The sequence below is a fragment of the Plectropomus leopardus genome, chromosome 18 (assembly GCF_026936395.1).
Source record: "Plectropomus leopardus strain MGB_pleo_1.0 chromosome 18, ASM2693639v1, whole genome shotgun sequence".
Taxonomy (NCBI): Eukaryota; Metazoa; Chordata; class Actinopteri; order Perciformes; family Serranidae; genus Plectropomus; species Plectropomus leopardus.
In genome coordinates this window covers 1,388,955-1,407,225 of record NC_142193.1, presented here as the reverse complement: position 1 = coordinate 1,407,225, position 18,271 = coordinate 1,388,955, and the positions used below count along the sequence as shown (strand labels likewise).

Genomic DNA, 18,271 nt, shown 5'->3' with positions numbered 1-18,271 from the left:
GTGGAGTTCAAACACACGGCACCGTGGAACATGCCAGAGAGGTAACTGTCCACATTCTTGAGCAGCTGGAAAAATTTTTGGTTACTGAGAAGGACCTCAGTGACAACAAATGACCCAAATGATTCCTTGGTGCTCTGCTTGCCGCGGGTGCAGGTGTCGAATCTTTGTTCTCCATTGGCCTTTCGGCCGCTAACTCTGTCAGCCTTGGGGCTCTCCAAAGGTACATGGGTGAAATTAATGAGGAGATGCCTGAAATCCAACAGAAACTTCAACAAGGACAGCTACAAAACTTAGGTAAAACCCTTCAGGGTACCATCGTCACTGTGAATCTGCAGTCTGCTCTGTTCAATAACACTGTGCATGCTTTAGATACCTTATCAGGTATTGTAAAAGACGACATAACTTATGTACGCGTAGTTAGGGATCTTATGCAGGATCTTCTTAGGGAAATCAACTCCTTAGTGCTGGTAGGATCCCATCCTACCTGGTCCCCTTAGCCCTTGCTGAGCAGATCCTCAGATTCACTACCACCACTGTAGTGCCCCCGTTGCAAGTACACCCAGCATACAGTCTTGGCAGCACAATTCCAGTCTCAGTAGACCGACAGAACTTGGGAATAGGATTCATCCTTAACCTGCCAATTATTGAACAGCAGAATGTTTACAGACTAAACTCTGTGATGAACATTGGGTTTGGAAAGATAACACACACGTACACCTTAAGACACCACCAACCTTCGCCTATCATGACGATAACCCCTCGCTTTACCTTGTCCCCAATCTTTACCTGTGCACTAAAATGAAAGACATTCACTGGGTTTGCCCAATTAATCCTTTCATCAGAGATGTGACTAGCTACCTTTGTCGTGTCAGAGCGGAAGCCCCTGAACCAAGCCTGCCGGTCCATCAAAGATGAAAGGATGAAAACAAGAGTAGAGCGAGCTGGCAACAGTTGGCTTATTAGTACACCTGCTACTGAGGTTCTAATGTCTTACGACCACCATGATACAACCACCAAACTGACCTTGTCAAATCAGACTGTGTTTTTCACTATCTGTTATGGAGCCATGGTGCACGTTGATGACATTATCCTCCATAATCTCAACCCCGACAGACACGATGTGGAAATTGAGATCATGCGCTTTTGACAATCACAATCTCACAATTGATGACACGCTGCTGCACCTACTGCTAACTGAGGAGACCAAACTGGTAAGATTCAGCTTAAAACCAACTGGTCTCTCCAATACATTTCCTGATTATCCAGGCAAACCAGCTTACCAGAACCACCCCATCAGCTTAGCAGCCCTTGGGCTCCTGCTTCGTGGTTGGATCATCACAGCAATAATCGCACATGTCATGTACAAGTACATTCAAAGGTTACAAGCCAGACTGGATTCTGCCCTCCTGGTGTCACCACATTTTGCACACCAGTCTGCAGCCATACCCCTGTCTAGCCACAACCCTACAATGGGAGGGAGGATGGCCCACTAACTCTCTCCTTACCATTGTATTTTTCACAATCCTTTCCTTCCTCTATTCTTTGTTGTCTTTCTTTTTTTATTAGAATGTACTAGAATTGGTGGTGGAATGAGAAAGAATGTATTTGTTTATGTCTCTGTGATTGTGAACCAGACATAGGAACTAGCTAGAAATAGTTAGCATTCCTGCCAAGACTAGCATCTGTGTCCATAGCCAGACATTAGCCTCTGAACATGAACTTTGTGAACTGTTTGGACTCGCACGAACTTACTATTCTCAGGGACGTGGATTATTCAACCTGTGCTCTCATGGGAACACGTGGACTGTTCGGCCCATGGTTGCTCCAAAGACTGCAGAGTTAGCACCCCACCCTTAGGACCAAAGGGGGGATGTTGGGACCTCCTCCACATGTCCTGAACAATAGAGAAGGCCCCCTCAACCAGCAGAGCTGTAAGAAAAATATAAGCACAAATAAGCTCCCTCGGTCTGGTAATTCACACCTTGGTGCGACTTTCTGTTTAAATTCAAATTCCCTTCTCCCATTTGTGGGAATCTGCCGCTTCCCAGCTAGAAACCTCTATAATTCCCAAAATGTCACTGAGGCTTTAAGTGCCGCCATGCTCTGATGTCTCGATGCTTTTTTTCCCATGTGATGACTTTCTAGGAGGGAGCTCTGGCTTTCTAAGAAGAAGTTACTGTGAGGGAGTACTATTCAAATGTTTGAATTTAACCAACATAGGTCGCGTCTCTTTTTACTTGCTGGACGAGAGGGAGAGGTTCATGTGTTTTTGGACACCTTTTCCTTTTTTGGAGAGGTAGGGGAATCCCAGAGGAACGCTGCTCAACACAGCTGTTCCTCAACATTTGCAAAGGGGGAGAAAACCCTTTCTCCAGGAGAACACAGAACCACCAACCTTGTTTCTTCATACCAGTCGACTGCGCTGCCTCCTCCACTGTAGGACGCTGCAGTGGTCCCTTGCACGCTCATCCCATCCAGTGAACCTGAGTGGACTAGATGCACGCTCATTTCTCAGAGCGATCCCAAAGAGAGCTTTTGTCTGGGCAGAAACAGTATAGATACGAGTGTTTGTGTTGTTTTTACCAACTTGCTGAGAACACTAAGGACCACCATGCCGTTTTGATGTGTTATTGATCCCTGTTTGTTACTGCGCACACTAGGAGCCTATTCACTATTGTACAAGCATGCAAGCGTGTTGTTAGTTCTGAGCCTCTGCCACTGCGTGGTTGTTACAATACATTGCGTTCCTATCTGGAACAAAGACCAGTGGACAGTATGCGGATATCGATTCATTATACCGGCCCCTGAGTGATAGGAAAATGACTATTGTATCCCCTCGTGGCCACAACTTCACGCAGCTTTTGAGATTTTTTTTTCTTTTTCATTTTGATTTGTTTTTTTTCTTTCTCTTTCTCCATCTGTGTACTAACCTTCATGCGCACGCACATGCACACACACACAAGCACATACAGAGGCACACCCTGCTAAGATCACACACCTACTGTGAGCGGCTCCTTAAGAGAGCTCAAATTACCACATTTACAGACATAGATTTAGAGAATACAGTGTGTTTCACTCTGCTGCGCGCCATCCTGTGCGTAGTTAAAGTGGTGGGGACACATGGAACAAGTGGTGGTAGAATCTCTGTCCCCCTCAAATCTCCTGCTTTCACATCCTTTGTCCCACATCTGGTATGACTTATTCAACCCCACCATCCTAAGTTACTTTGGTAATGTGGCCCTGCTACAAGATCGTGTCCACCATCTTGCCCCTCTGTCCTCTCTCACCCAACACACACACACACACACACACACACACACACACACACACACACATTATACACACACACACATACGTACACATACACGTAGATAGTCTACACCCACGTGTGTCCACCTGGCTTTGCTTACATCCACATCTAGATTAGTATCACTTGTATATTAGACTATCCATAGCGTGGAGCATGTTTATTGAAGTGATTGTTCATTGTGACTGTTACTTTTAATAATTTTGTTGTCTTTACATGAGCAGCCCCCTGTGATTGTTGTGTACCATTCATTGCAAAGATGGTCAGAGCTTGGGGTCAGGCCTTCTGACTCCCTTGTGAGTCAAGTATTTTTCCACATTTCTTGAGACTGAACTTAGATATAATTACCGATTCCTGTTTCCAGGGTGGTGCCCCAACATTATTAATTTTTATTGATAATTAAATATTAAATAATGAATTAATTACAATAAGTAATTAGTTATCAACAATCATTCAATTTTTTGCTCTCTCTCTGTTTGTTGAAGGCTCTGTTTTACAAAGAGATCTGATTGGTCAGAGGTCAAGGTGTTGTCAGGTTGTGATCTGATTCCTGCTCCAGAGCAGGTTAACTATTCAGCATGTTACCATGGTAATTGATTATGGTAAATGGTACATGGTAAATGCACTGTACTTGTGTAGCGCTTTTTCTAGTCTTTTGGGCCACTCAAAGTGCTTTCACACTACATGTCACATTCACCCATTCACATTCACACAGTCACACACTGGTGCCCGAGGGTTCCATACATGTTGCCACCTGCTACTCAGTAACCATTCATACGCACTCACACACAGATGATGCCGCATTGGGAGCAATTTGGGGTTTAGTATCTTGCCCAAGGATACTTCAACATGATGACTGGAGTAGCCAGGGATTGAACCGTTGACCGTCCTGTTAGAGGATGATCTGCTCTACATCTGAGCCACAGCTGCCCCTGTGAACCAGCTTTTTAGTGCTGCAAAAACCAGCCACCTTGAAATTACCACACTAACCCCAGATTCTGCTTGACCTCTGGTTCCTTGTATGCATGTAAACATGCTGATATTCGCTCTACAAAACATGATATAGAAAGTAAGGCATTTAGGAGAAAGACAGCCCCAGAGCGAAATGGTGTCAGTTACATAACAATCAGTTAAATAGAAGCAGGTGGTTTTGTATTTTATAGCTCAGATTGTTGGTTGTTATAACATAAACCATCTTTTTATTTATATCAGTAAAGTAAAATGTAAAATTGGTTAAAGGGTGCAGTTCCATTCTCTGTGGCAGTGTGTAAGGACTATACTGACCTGCTGAAATGTTCTTTATATTCAGAGCAAGTCAGCAGAGTTAGTTGGAGTTTGCATAAACTGGAAAGGATAAATTGACAAGTTTATACTGACAAGTTTGCAAATATAAAGGAGGCAAGAAAAGGAAAAACTGTGTGACATTAAACTAATTAAAACTGGTGATATTACTGTTGTTGAACTGTGTCACTGCATCTGCTTCAATCACATTTTTGGCGCCTGGTCAACTTTCATATTTGGCTGCTCTTATAGTTCTAACAACCTGTTTTCCCTCTCACAGAGCTGGGTTCCCAAGATCATCAAGAAGCGAGTGTGCACCACTTTTGTTGAAGACTCTTTCAGGTGATATCCTCCTTTGTCTTGAAAAAAAAAGAAAAAATATTGAAGTCATGATATAAAAGTCAAAGGAATTGATCCTTTTTTTAAAATTTCATTCTCTGATTTAATATTTTTCTGATCACAACCCTTTGGATGAAGGGTTACTTAAGGGACACTGCATTGAATGTTTTATATCCTATCTCTAAACCAGATAGTTTAGCTTTCCTCTTCATTATTTCATATGATTAGCTTCCCCTCCGAATTGTGTACTTTAAGGCTCTTTACCAGCACTTCTTCTCTTTTGTATCTACAATCTTCCATATGAAAAATATTTATTTTTATTGCTATGCTGATAACACACAAATTTATGTGTCCATCAAAGCAGGATTCACCGCCCATCTGCATATGTGCAAGCACATGTTTTTGCTGAGGGGTGCTGCAAGGGATTAGTGTGTGCATGTGCTTACATACCTTCAGTCAGTTACAGTGGCAACTTCAGAGAATGCCATAACAAAATCAAATCCATTATCTCCTTTAATAATCTTCGAAACGCCGGTTACATTGCAAGACCAGAAACTTGCTTTAACGTTAATGCACTTTAATCGCTTTTACTCGCTTTAAGTTTAATTGCTTTAATGCACATCAATCAAACAAAATCAACATTCAGACAACACGCCAATCAAACGAAATCATCATTCTGTTTTTTATCTGCAAAAGCGCGCTGTGCACTGTGCAAAAACAAAACAAACAAAAAACTCAAGCTCAGTTCCGACAGTTTTCGCAAACCTTGCATAAACACCAGCCACATTGTTCAACTTGGCAAAAGTCACACACAATTCATAATGTAAAACACATTTTTTCTTCAAAGATTGTTTTTTTAAAAACTAAAGTCACTCCAAAATACACACCAGTCAGTTACACCAACAGTGTTACTGTGTTCTTATTATGTTTAAACAAATAAACAAAATCCTTTTAATATACGCTTCATATGCATATTTGAATGCGGTTGTTTGGCTCCGACCCACAACTAAATTATGCAAAAATCTAGTAGGAACTTACAGAGGATGCAGGTGTAACATTTGCAGACACACCTGTGCAGCAACTCGACCCAGCGTCCTCTTTGTCAGCCTCAAATTTAGTAGATTTGGGGCTTTTGGAACCGAAAAAAATCGGAAATTCTCTTTTGCGACATAGTTTAGCTCCTCCAGCAACCACCAAATGTCCCCCTATATGCGTTGACCTGAACTTGGCCTTTTGCACTTTGACCTGATGTGATGACGACAGTTGTCACATTATAGAAATTAATAATATGAATAATAAAATATAAAATATGTTTCATCGGTTTCTGATTAGGCAATGTATTGTATGCAGTTGTTGTTAAAGAAGGCAGGAATAATTATTTAAAAATTGTGAATTATTTACACATTGCGTGTGTTCCTCCTCCTGCCAAAAGAGGGGGGCTGCAGGCTGCAGCACTCTCGGCACTCACCTTCTCGCGCACATGCCAATCTGACATCATTAAATATGTCTTACTGAGATCAAATGTCTGTGGTTGTCTAATGGGACGTTTCCACCAACTGGTCGGTTTGGTTCAGTTCAGTTCAGTTTGTTACAAATTTATTTGTGTTTCAATTGTCAAAAGTTGTGGATAGTACCATTGGAACCCATTTTTTCGTCACCCCTGTGCTTGAGGAACCTAGCACAAAGATCTGGTACTAAAAGGTATCTAGAGCATAATATGGAGCTTGAAACACTGCAGTCTTTTCACTGGTCATTAGTGAATCAACACTGTGCTCAGGGCTGAGCTGTGGCTGCTTTAACCACTGTTCATACCATGAACCGTGACAAGTTTTTCATACAAAAGTGAACTTGAACTATGAAATGAGGATATATAATATATATATAATAAGGATATGTGCAGCTCCTAACAGCAGTTGGAGACTGAGAAAAAATAATTTAATTCACTGGGCCAACTGCTCGCAACGTTTAAGGTGGAACATTTACTTGTAATGTTACTTAATGCATGAGATGATGACGTGAATCCATCAGCACACCTTAAATTTCAATGACAACTCTGACCATTCCACTAGTAATTAGTGGATCTTCAAGCATTTAGATAGACTTTTAGATAGCCCACAGAGAGAGACTTTCATTGCAGCCTGCATTTTTTTGTTCAGAAAATGTCAGCGTGCAGCACTGTTCTGTGGACAATAAACAGGGTGCAGACTTTACTCTGTATAACTGGTGAACTTAGGTTCAAAATAGGCTGGGACACACTCTCTAACCCCATGGGAGCTTGAGGTATTACACATGTGCAATGTTACTGGAGCTGCGATGTTGGAGGGATACAGGAGACAGTGCAAGAGATAAAGGGACGATGACTGCTGAGGTGCTCCTGAGGTGCGCTATTTTTAGCCTCCTTAGGTTTTCGCGGCATGGCAAAACTTTTAGGTACACTCAAATTGATGGTGGCTTATATGCAATAAACCATCTGCACACAGAAAATATTTGTTTGTTGTCTTTTATCATGGACTTTTTTGTTCTATGACAGTATTGACAGTATGACAGTTCTATTGAGCCTTTTGGCAACTGCAGACCAGATTTCACTGCACATGTGTTGTACCTGAGTGCTGTTATCTGAGAGACAGAAATGGGGGTGCTTGTGGGTGAGGTGGAGATTAGAGAACATGTACTGTTTGGTGGCCACAGCAGCAGCAGCACATACAAAAGCTAATACAACAAGTGGACCCATAACCCCAATTTTTGCCTTTTTGCACTGGCTTCCATTTGAATTGAGCACTGATATAAGGTTCCACTCAGTACTTTCAAAATACTCCATATAGTGTTTCTCCAGCTTCTGTGCTCATGTGTGCTTAACCTCAGATTTTGCACCAAACTCTGCTGCAGTCTCCTGATCTATGAACTTAAAACTGAGAAAGTGGATTCTGGATTTGCTATCAAGACCCCCAAACTCTGGAACAACCTTCCTGTTGGAATTCAAATCAAAGAGAAGATGAGGGCTGCACAATCTATGAACCAAAAAGTAACTGTTATTACTGCAAATGCCCTTTGGAATGGCTTAGTGCATTTGAGGCAGTATGTAAACACAGAGTAACAAGTTTGTTTGTTGTTGGTTGTTTGTCAGTAATGGAGCATTGTGTCAGTGTGGTGGTGTGCGGGATGTCCATGACTCGGTGGCAACAGGAGACTTCTTTGGAGCAGCTATTGTCACTCAGTGGGACAGTAGACAGCACTCCTCAGAGTGCCCTACTGATGCCTTTGGAGAGCTGGAGTTTGCTGGTGCTGGGCACAGACACAGTCATGTAAGTGGCAGTGCCACACACACACACACACACACACACACACACACACACACACACACACACACAAATACACACAGTCTAAAATGTACCAATGTACAAGTTGGTGGAGTGGTTCAGCATCAAGAATAATAAATAAAACCCTTAGGTCAAAGTGATTCACACTGGGAATTGCTTTTGTCCTTTTAGAATACATAAGGAGCCAGAGTGCATAAAACAGCATCAAAATAGTGCTTGTTTGTAAGACCCTTAATGTCCTAAAATCCTAGAAATGTTCTGAAATCCGACAAATGTCTGACCCAAGAAACATCCAACTATCAGAGAAATGCCCTCAATTCTGAGTAAAGTCCTAAAATCCTAGAAATGTCCTAAAATCCTATGAACATCAAAAAATCGTACAAACATCCTAAAATCCTAGAAACATCCTAAAATTCAAGAAACAGTCCTAAAATTCCAAGAACTGTCCTAAAATCTAAGAAATGTCCTAAAATAGAAATATGTATGGGGCTGCCGTGACTGGCCCTTGGCCTTCTATCATTTAGCAAAAGTGACCCCCAAGCAAAGCAAGTTGAGTATTACTGCTTTAGAGAGGAACTAACCCCAATAACCTTACTCGTGCTGCCACCTAGAGGCACCTCATCTGTCTACCAGCTGTGTGTGCAGCATTTTACAATGTATTAAATGCCCCGCTACAGTTGCAGCCCACTGGGTACCTACTGGCTCAAATTTAGAGCTGTTTTTACTGGTAAAATAATTTCCACTAGGCCTAATTATCACTAAGACATAACAAGAATAAAAAGATGCAGAGCTTACCTGAACAGCAGAGAGCTCCACCATAATTCCTCTCATCCCTGCAGCGTCAGGTGGTTGGGTTGGCCCAGTCCTCTTGTCAAATTGCCAACTGTGCACGGAACTTGTCACTGGTTTCAGTTGATCTAGAAAAGAATTAGAAAAGGATATGGGCTGCTTCAGATGTGTTTTGTTCCTGTGATGAAGTCAGAGGAACAACTGAAAACTACAGCTAAAACCTGATGAGGTCCAGTTTTCTCAGACACACGAAAACATCCTCAGAGATAGAATGTTGCCCATGGTGCACCTCGAGGATTAGTTTCCATATGCATTAGGTCAGACAAACAGTATGAATATTGTCAGAATTTCTTGGTGAATTGCATCTTTTTGTGAAACATTGGAAAATCTTTTCTCTGCTTATTTGTCAGACACTGCTGTGCTTTCTTTGTCCTGTCTAGTTCCTGCGGCTGTCATGTGACACACCACCTCAGATCGTCTACACCCTGATGACGGCTCACTGGGGCCTGCCCTCACCCAACCTGGTCGTGTCGGTGGTGGGGGGTGAAGGCCATGAGAAGATCAAACCATGGGTGAGAGATGCCCTGAGAAATGGGCTGGTCAGGGCTGCTCAGAGCACAGGTGAGAACCCACAGTAACCATCAGGAACTATAGCAACCATCACGAATACAACCTGGATCAGTTTTGTAAGAAAACTTAAGAAATTGTAAATATATTGCTTGTACAGTGTCTTGCTGTTCTCCTCAGCTGCCCCAGACATTCAGTTTAAAAAAAAATGTTACATTTCAGTTTTGAATTCTACTTTGTGATAACGCAGCAATTAACATGTGGTCAGTTTTTGAGTTAGTGAACAGCAACAGAGTTTTTTGGGGGGGAGTTTTTCCTTAGACGATGTGAGGGTCTAAGGACAGAGGGGTGTCGTATGCTGTAAAGCCCTCTGAGGTACTGTGATTTGTGTTAATGGGCTTTATAAGTAAAATTGACTTGACTTGACTTGACTCACTTTGTGTGTCCCACCTCCATACTCTTCCCTTCCCAGGGGCCTGGATCTTGACCAGGGGTCTGAGGGAAGGCATAGCCCGCTGTGTGGGTGAAGCTGTGAGGGACCATGGGGCCGCGGCTCCAGCTCTCTCCCAGAAGAAAGTGATAGCTGTGGGGCTGGCCCCCTGGGGCCTGGTGCACAACAGGCAGCAGCTCGTCAATGCCCAGGTACTCATCAAACACTCAACTGCCAATTCTAGACGGATCTGATCGACTTTTGCATGTGTAGCACAAAATACATTTTCATTCATCTGTCCCTCATCCTGTGTGTCTCGTGTGGTCAGCAGGGCTAAGCTGGTCATACCAGTGTACCCCATTATCAAAGTAAAGGTTTACATATTTCCTCCAAATGTGTTCAGTCCAGATAAGGCTCTGTATCCTCTGAATAGAACCAGAGGATTAAATAAAATGACTCAACCTTTGACATTTATCTGAATCTTGAGACAAAATCATCATTAGTTGACATAAATTTGACATTTTTAAAGAAAAGTCTGACAAATAAGGAGTTTTTCTCGAATGTATATCATTTTTTTCTAAGAGAGACTCTCCCTCTTGTATTGTTATGCTCTTTGGAAAGATGCAATAATTGCTAAAGCACTTTAATCTTTTTTTGTGTGTATATTAAGACACATGTAACTGCCAGGCCAGAAAATACAAAATGATCAGTATCTGGTTAAAACTTGAAAAGTTTCATATTATAACAGGATGTTTTCAACTTTTCTTGGAAAAGAAGAAGAAAAATTTCTCATTATAAAAATATTTGACATTATAACAATAGTAATAAGTATTTTGCATAGTGTTAGTTCAGGCAGGCCATGATGTCAAGCTCACCTCACATCAACAGCTACATCAGCTGATCTCAAGCAGCCCTCAAGCTGATTGATGGAAGGGAATCAGCTGATAGATCACATGATTCCTTTCTATATAACCATTTAGCAAATCTCATTTCAGAGTGCCTATGTAAATTGTGTTATTCTGCCTTCTAATGTTGCTTCCTTTGCAAACCACGTAGCAACTCGCCTCTGACCCAATTCCTCCTTTTCATTCTGTGTCTGACTATCAATGTCATTTCTGTCATTGATGCGTAATCTGTTCTGTACCCATGGGGTCTTTGCTGCTGCTCTCCCAAACCGTACAGTTCCATGTAGGGCAGAGAGCTTTGCACTCTCCGCTTTTGTCTTTCCACATAGGCGTGTGGAGGGTGGAGGGTGGAGGGGTGGTGCTCTCTCCGCCTTCAGCTTTCTGTGTAAGCACGTGGAGGACATAGAGGTCCCAGACCGTACCACTGAAAAATAAAATGATGCATACGGAAATAAAGTTTTGTTTGACTAACGTGGTCCTGACTGAAATATTGGGAAAACACGAAATGCTTAATATTTGGACAAGAAAAGTTTCTTTTAAAAACATGACAACGTCTTGTTAGAACATGAAAATATCTTGTAAAAACATTGAAAATATCCTGGTATAACAAGAAAAGTTTCATGTAATTACGTGATACTGGCCAGTTAGTTTATCTCTGACGTGGCATTAATACGCTGGTGTAGTTTATGACTGAGTCGTTATTCAAGAAATGCGTATAAAAAAACGCTTGACTTGAAACAAGACAAAGTCAACTTTGCTTTAAGACAGTTTTTGACTCAGAAAGTCACAGACTTGATGAAGACTTTTGCAGTGATGTGTCAGTGAGAGCATAGTGAGGAGGCGAGTAAATAGAGCATCTCATGAAACAAACTCTGCACACCCTGTCTGCTTCCAAAAGAGTACTTTAAGAAAAATGAAAAAATAACCTTGTCAGCATGAAAGTTTATAGTATTGTAAAGTACTTTTTAACCAACAGTGTGGAGTAGATGTGTGGGAGCACAGAGGATGAGTTGCTGTGTGATGATGGCTGTGGTTGGCTTGTGTTAAACACCTGAGTGAGACTGTGAGACTCAGATCAGCAGAAAGCAGACAGAGTAAATCCAATTTCTCCCAGGGTGTTCACTCACATTTACTGGTGTTATCTGTGTGAAGGGGAGTTTTCCAGCTCGTTACTACGTCCAGAACACATCACGTGACTCCTGCTGCCTGGACATCAACTGCCAGGCTTTCCTCCTGGTGGATGATGGGAGTGTTGGCCGCTGTGGGGGAGAAACAGCTTTTCGTGCTAGTCTGGAGGACTACATTTCCCATCAGCGCACTGGCATTTGGGGTGAGTAACAAGGCAGGTCAAGTCAGTTTAATTTATAAAGCCCATTATCACAAAACACAGTTTGCCTTAGAGGGTTTTACAACATACAACATCCCTCTGTCCTTAGACCCTCACATTGTCTAAGGAAGAAGGAGGATTTTAAATTCAATCCTGGATTTTACAGGGAGCCAGTGCAGAGAAGCTAAAACAGGAGAAATGTGATCCCTTTTCTTGGTTCCCGTAAGAACACGTGCAGCAGTGTTCTGCTCCAGTTGGAGAGACTTCAGAGACTTGTTGGGGCAATTGAATAATAGGGAGTTACAGTAATCGCATCTAGAAGTAACAAATGCGTGCACTAATTAAACTACTTTTAAATTTTCGCGATATTTGCTTCAATTTACAGGTCTGGGGGTTAAACCATGGAGCTAATTTTCTTTGTTTCATTATTTTCCTCTTGAAAGGTGGAACAGAGTCGAGAGCTGATTGCAGTCAGCCATTAGCACTATCAACAAGACAACCAATTTGAAAAAAACTTACGTTAGTAAAAGCATTCTCAGTCGCATTGAGATATGGTAATGAGTTCAATGTTGAAGGAATCAGTTCCTTAAATGTCGCTACTGCACTATCCAACAGACATCTACTAGTCACTGTTGCTGAGAGGTGTGTAATCGAGTAACAAAAAAAATCAAAAGCTATTAAATAATGGTCTGACAGAGCAGGATTCTCAGGGAAGACTCATGAATCTTAAATTTCAATGTTGTATGCAAGGACCAGATCCAGGGTGTGGTTGAAGCAGTGTGTGGGTTTATGTACACACTGACTAAAGCCAATTGAATCCAATAGTATGAAAATGCAACACGTTTGATGAGCTTCAGGCACATGTACATTTCTGTCATGACTTCAGAGACGCATGTATCTTGGTTGTGATGGAGATTTGGCTGGCAGAGTGGGACCAGGACTCAGAGCTGGTAATAGATGGATTTGGTGCACCTTTACACACAGACTGAGATGCTCAATTGACCGGAAAGATAGGCGGAGGTGGGGTATGTCTTTACATAAATGAACGCTGGTGTAAAAAAAAAAAGAGAGTCTGTGCTCTAAGAACATGGAACTGCTGACAGTGTCTTTGCATCCTCATTAACTGCCCTGGAAGTTCCCGCAGTTATTTGTTACAGTGCATAACATTCACCCTAAGGTGAATGAGATCGATGCTGCGGAGACCCTCTTGCATGTTATGCATAGACTTCAGTCCCTGTCTCCTGATTCTCCCAACATCATTCTGGGCGGCTTTAATAACTGCACCATGTCTAGGTCTCTGAGGAACTTTAATCAATACGTCACATGCCCAACAAGATATAATAAGCCTCTGGACCTGTGCTTTGGGTCAGTTAAAGGTGCATACAAATCCTTACCACTTCCCCCACTGAGCACAGCTTACCACAACTGCGTGTACCTTAGTTCGATGTGCCGCACTGCTCAGTGGAGGAGAAAAGTGCTCACTAAGCGGGTTAAGAACTGGACAGAGGATTCCTCATTGACTCTGCAGGGATGCATGGACTGCACTGACTGGAATGTGTTTGTTGACTCTAGTAGGGATATTGATAAATTAACAGATGTTGTCAGCTCATGGGTGTCGTATTGTGAGGATATTTTGATTCCTGATAAAACTGTAAAAATCTACCCTAGCAGCAGGCCCTGGGTTAGTAAGTAAAAGAGCCAAGCCTTTAAACAGGGTCACCGCTCTGAACTTAAGAGATTGCAAAAAGATGTGCAATTTGAGGTTAGGAGAGCCAAAAAGATATATAAAGGAAAAGTGGAGGAAAAACTTAGTAGTAATTACCTTGATTCGGCATAGGATGTATTGAAAACTATTACTGGTCTCCGAGATAGTAAATGTAGGAAAAAAGTGGTTTTAGATTGTTTTGACAATAAGTCACTGGCTGATGCGCTCAATCGGTTTTATCTCAGGTTTGATGTTAATGATTTTTCCAAGGGATCTAAATTTTTAATGGTCAATCTCTCCCACTCTTCTTCTGTCACTGCATTCGATGAGCGCTCTGGAGTTTACACTTTCAAGCACTTCAAAAATAAGACTAGCCCTGGCCCTGATAACACTGGGAGCTGTTTGCTCTCTTGTTGTGCAGAGCAACTAGGTCCCATTTTTTATCTTGTTTTTATGTTATCACTTTGTCAGCAGAGGATTCCAAAAATATGGAAACAGTCTATCATTGTCCCTGTCACTAAAAACAACCATCCCAAGGTTTCAAATGACTATAGGTCAGTTGCTCTTGCTTCCCTGGTCATGAAGTCATTTGAGAAACTTCTAAAACTTCTGGTTCAAACACAACACCTCCTTGACCCCCTTCAGTTTGCATATAGGATGGGGCAGGGGGTCCAAGATGCCTCTATCACACAACTAAATCTTTTATTTAAACACCTGGAGGGCAGCAAAGCGCATGCTAAGCTCTTTTTTGTGGACTTTTTGTCAGCGTACAACGGCATTCAGCCCCACCTGTTGGTGGATAGGCTTTTTAAAAACTTTGGTGTTGACTCCAATTTGGCTGGCTGGATTCTGGACTTCCTCTCCAACATATCTCAGAGAGTGAGGGTGAATGGGGGTATGCCATGGTTGATGTTTTCATCCACTGGCTCACCTCAAGGGTGTATCCTCTCACCACTTCTTTACTTCTTGTATACTGATGACTGCAGGAGCCAGTTTTTAAACAGATACATCTTGAAGTTCGCAGATGACACAGTTATCGTCCATCTCCTCCATGATGATGAATCTAGCCACGGCCCTGTGACTGATTATTTTTTAAACTGGTGTAAAAATTCCTTTCTCAATCTTAATGTATCCAAGACAAAGGACATGTGATGACTTTCTCTTGGATACAAGATGACTTGCAAAAAAGGTCAGTAGCGACTTTTCTGTTTAAGGAAACTCCCTAAATTTCGTGTTGACAAAACCCTGATGACCCTTTTTTATAAATCTTATATTGAATCATTTCTGACCTGTTCTTTCATCTGTTGGTTTGGCAATATGAACACTAAATACAAGAATACTCTGTTAAAAATAGTGCACATTAGCAGTAAAATCATTTGTTTACAGCACAGTAACTTGTCTGTTTTGTATAATAGTCAGGTGGTGAAGAGGGCAAATCCCATACTTCCAGACCACTCACACCCTCCTAATCAGGAGTTTCAGTCCATCCCCTCTGGTACCCATTTCAGATTCCCCTCAGTTAAGACCAACAGATACAAACACTCATTCACCCCTACAGCCATCACCCTCCTTAATGCAGAGAAATGGAGGTAGACACACACACTGCACACATTTATTTATTTATTAGTGGCTTTTTCTATTTGTTGTATTTCACTGTGGATAATGTTGACCCAGATGTTATGCTGTTGGTTGACTATATATTATTGTTACTATGTCGATGTATTTTAGATTTGACTCGCTATTTTTTTTTTAAATCTATGGAGATGGCATTACTTTTGTTATTGCAATGCGACTAGCACAAGAGGGTGTTTCTTTTGTGTGGAATTTATTGTGGCTTTGATGTTTTTGCCTGTCATTGATGTAGTGTTGTTGAGCTTGTTGTTCTGTGTTCTTTCTGGTGTCTGTTGTGTCTTTATATGTCAAGTACTATGCTGCAACACAAATTGCCCACTTGGGGACAGTAAAGATTGACTAACTAACTAAATTTCTTTTTTTCTTTTTTTTATCTACGTCCAAAACTGGATAAGGTTCATGTTCAATCAGTATAAATGACAGAGCCACAGTGTTTGAACAGTTATATGACTCCAAGGTTGAGAGCTCTGAAGTCCCTTTCTCCACTTCTCACCATACAGTGGTGATTTTGACAGTAATGAACCAAGAGGAACTCTCATTTGTGCAATAAATTGCCTCAGCTAATTTTCTGTCAGCAGTGCTGTGAGTTGCCTCACTCTGGTCTCAATAATACCCAATAATTCAATTCATTAATTTCATTAATTAATTTCACAGTATGAACAGCAGTTAAAGCAACCACAGCTCAGCCCTCAGCACAGAGTGTTGATTCTTTAATGACCAATCAATGGACTGTGTGTTTCTAGCTTCACCCTTTAGTACCAGATCAGTGTGCTAGGTTTCCAACAGAAGGGGACCAAAAATGGAGATAGTAAGGAACAATTTCATTGGTACCATCCGCATCTTTTCAAAATGGAAAAAAAAACAACTAGAAATTGAACTGAACTCAACTCAACTCAACTCAACTCAACTCAACTCAACTCAACTCAACTCAACTCAACTCAACTCAACTCAACTCAACCAACCAACCAACCAACCAACCAACCAACCAACCAACCAAACTAAACTGAACATAGCTGTAATCTCCATTTAGCTCCTGTGATTTTGTGAAGCATTTTGCTGGACTCTTCTTTCTGGACTTTTAAACCTGACATCTAAAGTTGCCATAACATACAGAGTGAGGTGCATGTCTGAAAAGGACTAATAAGAATGCTTTTTGGATACATGCACATATTTTAGCATATACTGGCATGTCAGAGGATTTGTGATTTGGAAAACAGACAGCTCCAAGATACGTCACATTAAAATATTCAAATTCAATGTTATATGACAGTACAGTGTATAACTGTGACTCTGAGTGTAGGACCATGGGGCAACAGAATGTGTCTGTGGCTTGACTGTGTGTAGTACTCTTTTGCCCTGTACTGGTGAAGGTAATAGTTGTAGAGCAAATCCCACTGTATGCCCTCATAAATAAATGGTTGTTGGTTATACAGCTTATACTGCTCCATGCCCAGCAAACCTAACTTTGACAAATAAAGGCCAAAACAAAGAGACCTGCATGCTGTAAGGTTCTAGACAATTTTGACTGAAGATGAAAAGTTACAAAAACCTACTGCTATCAGTTTACATAATAATAAGAAATAAAGTACACTCTAGAAGAGGTTTTGGGATATTATGAGAGAGCATTTCTGATCTTTTTCTTCTTTTCTGTCTTTTTCTTCTGACTTCTTACTTTGGGCCAATAACAGGCAGTGGCAGTATTGAAATTCCTGTGTTGTGCATGCTCATCTCAGGAGACGCAGGTATGCTGGAGGTAAGAAAACTGTCAAATACATGTTCACTCGACATACACTGTAATAGACTTTTGAATTTTACCAAAATGTTTCAGCCACACTGGCATTGCACAGGTGGTACTGGTAAAATAAGGCCTTACCACTGAGCTTTACAACTGTACCAGCCACTGACAGGCCTTTAACTGACACTCAGATTAACTATAAATTAATGAGAACATCAGTGACTTTGTGTTGATGTATTCCCTGCTAGAGATTAGATGCGTCTCTGAGGAAAGCTACACCCTGGCTGGTTCTTGCTGGTTCTGGTCCAGCTGCAGACCTTGTCAGTGAGTTGCTGGACAGTCTCCTCTCTGTCCCTCTCAGTCCCACCTCCTATCCAGCAGAGGGAGAGGCTGCTGAGGCTTTCACCACAGAGCTCCGTGACAAAGTCCGGGAAAAAGTTCGGAGACACTTCCCTGCTGAAGCTGAACTGGAGAAACTGGTGGACAGTGTGAGTCAGACAGCACATTTGTGTGTGTGTGTGTGTGTGTGTGTGTGTGTGTGTGTGTGTGTATGTGTGTGTGTGTGTGTGCGCAAATTTCAGGGGTCAACATGTTGTCTTAAGTCGCCACATGTTGCCGCGTTGCAGTGGACTTCCATGTCTACATATTACAAATGAGGTATCCTTCTGCACCTTCTGTTGACGTTCCAGTATGCTGCTACCACGATGTCAAGACAAGCACATGGTGGGATGAAGTAGCACATGGATGTGTTTAGGCAACAACAGCACATGGCAGCCAATGCCAGGACGTCAACAGAAGCACATGCTTATGATTAGGCAACAAAGCCATGGATGGATAGGTTTACTGCTTTTTATTAGTGCCGGAATCATTTGATGATTTAACAGTAAGAATTTCATGTTAAAAAGCTCTAATAACCCTAACATTATTTATTGGTGAA

At 41.7% G+C, this 18,271-nt stretch overlaps 1 protein-coding gene across 2 annotated transcripts in view; it reads left to right on the top strand.

Moving 5' to 3' along the window:
- trpm4a (transient receptor potential cation channel, subfamily M, member 4a) overlaps positions 1-18,271 on the top strand; it is a 58,754-nt gene that overhangs the window by 13,019 nt on the left and 27,464 nt on the right. Inside the window, exons 2-9 of one of the 2 annotated variants that reach the window (XM_088090976.1) lie at positions 4,869-4,930; positions 7,814-7,949; positions 8,052-8,229; positions 9,474-9,654; positions 10,073-10,242; positions 12,088-12,265; positions 17,288-17,352; positions 17,583-17,822. In XM_088090976.1, the coding sequence (XP_087947102.1) occupies positions 9,522-9,654; positions 10,073-10,242; positions 12,088-12,265; positions 17,288-17,352; positions 17,583-17,822 (786 nt within the window). In that variant the 5' untranslated portion in view covers positions 4,869-4,930; positions 7,814-7,949; positions 8,052-8,229; positions 9,474-9,521. The remainder of the gene's footprint in view (positions 1-4,868; positions 4,931-7,813; positions 7,950-8,051; positions 8,230-9,473; positions 9,655-10,072; positions 10,243-12,087; positions 12,266-17,287; positions 17,353-17,582; positions 17,823-18,271) is intronic. The other variant, XM_042504388.2, reaches the window with a different exon arrangement.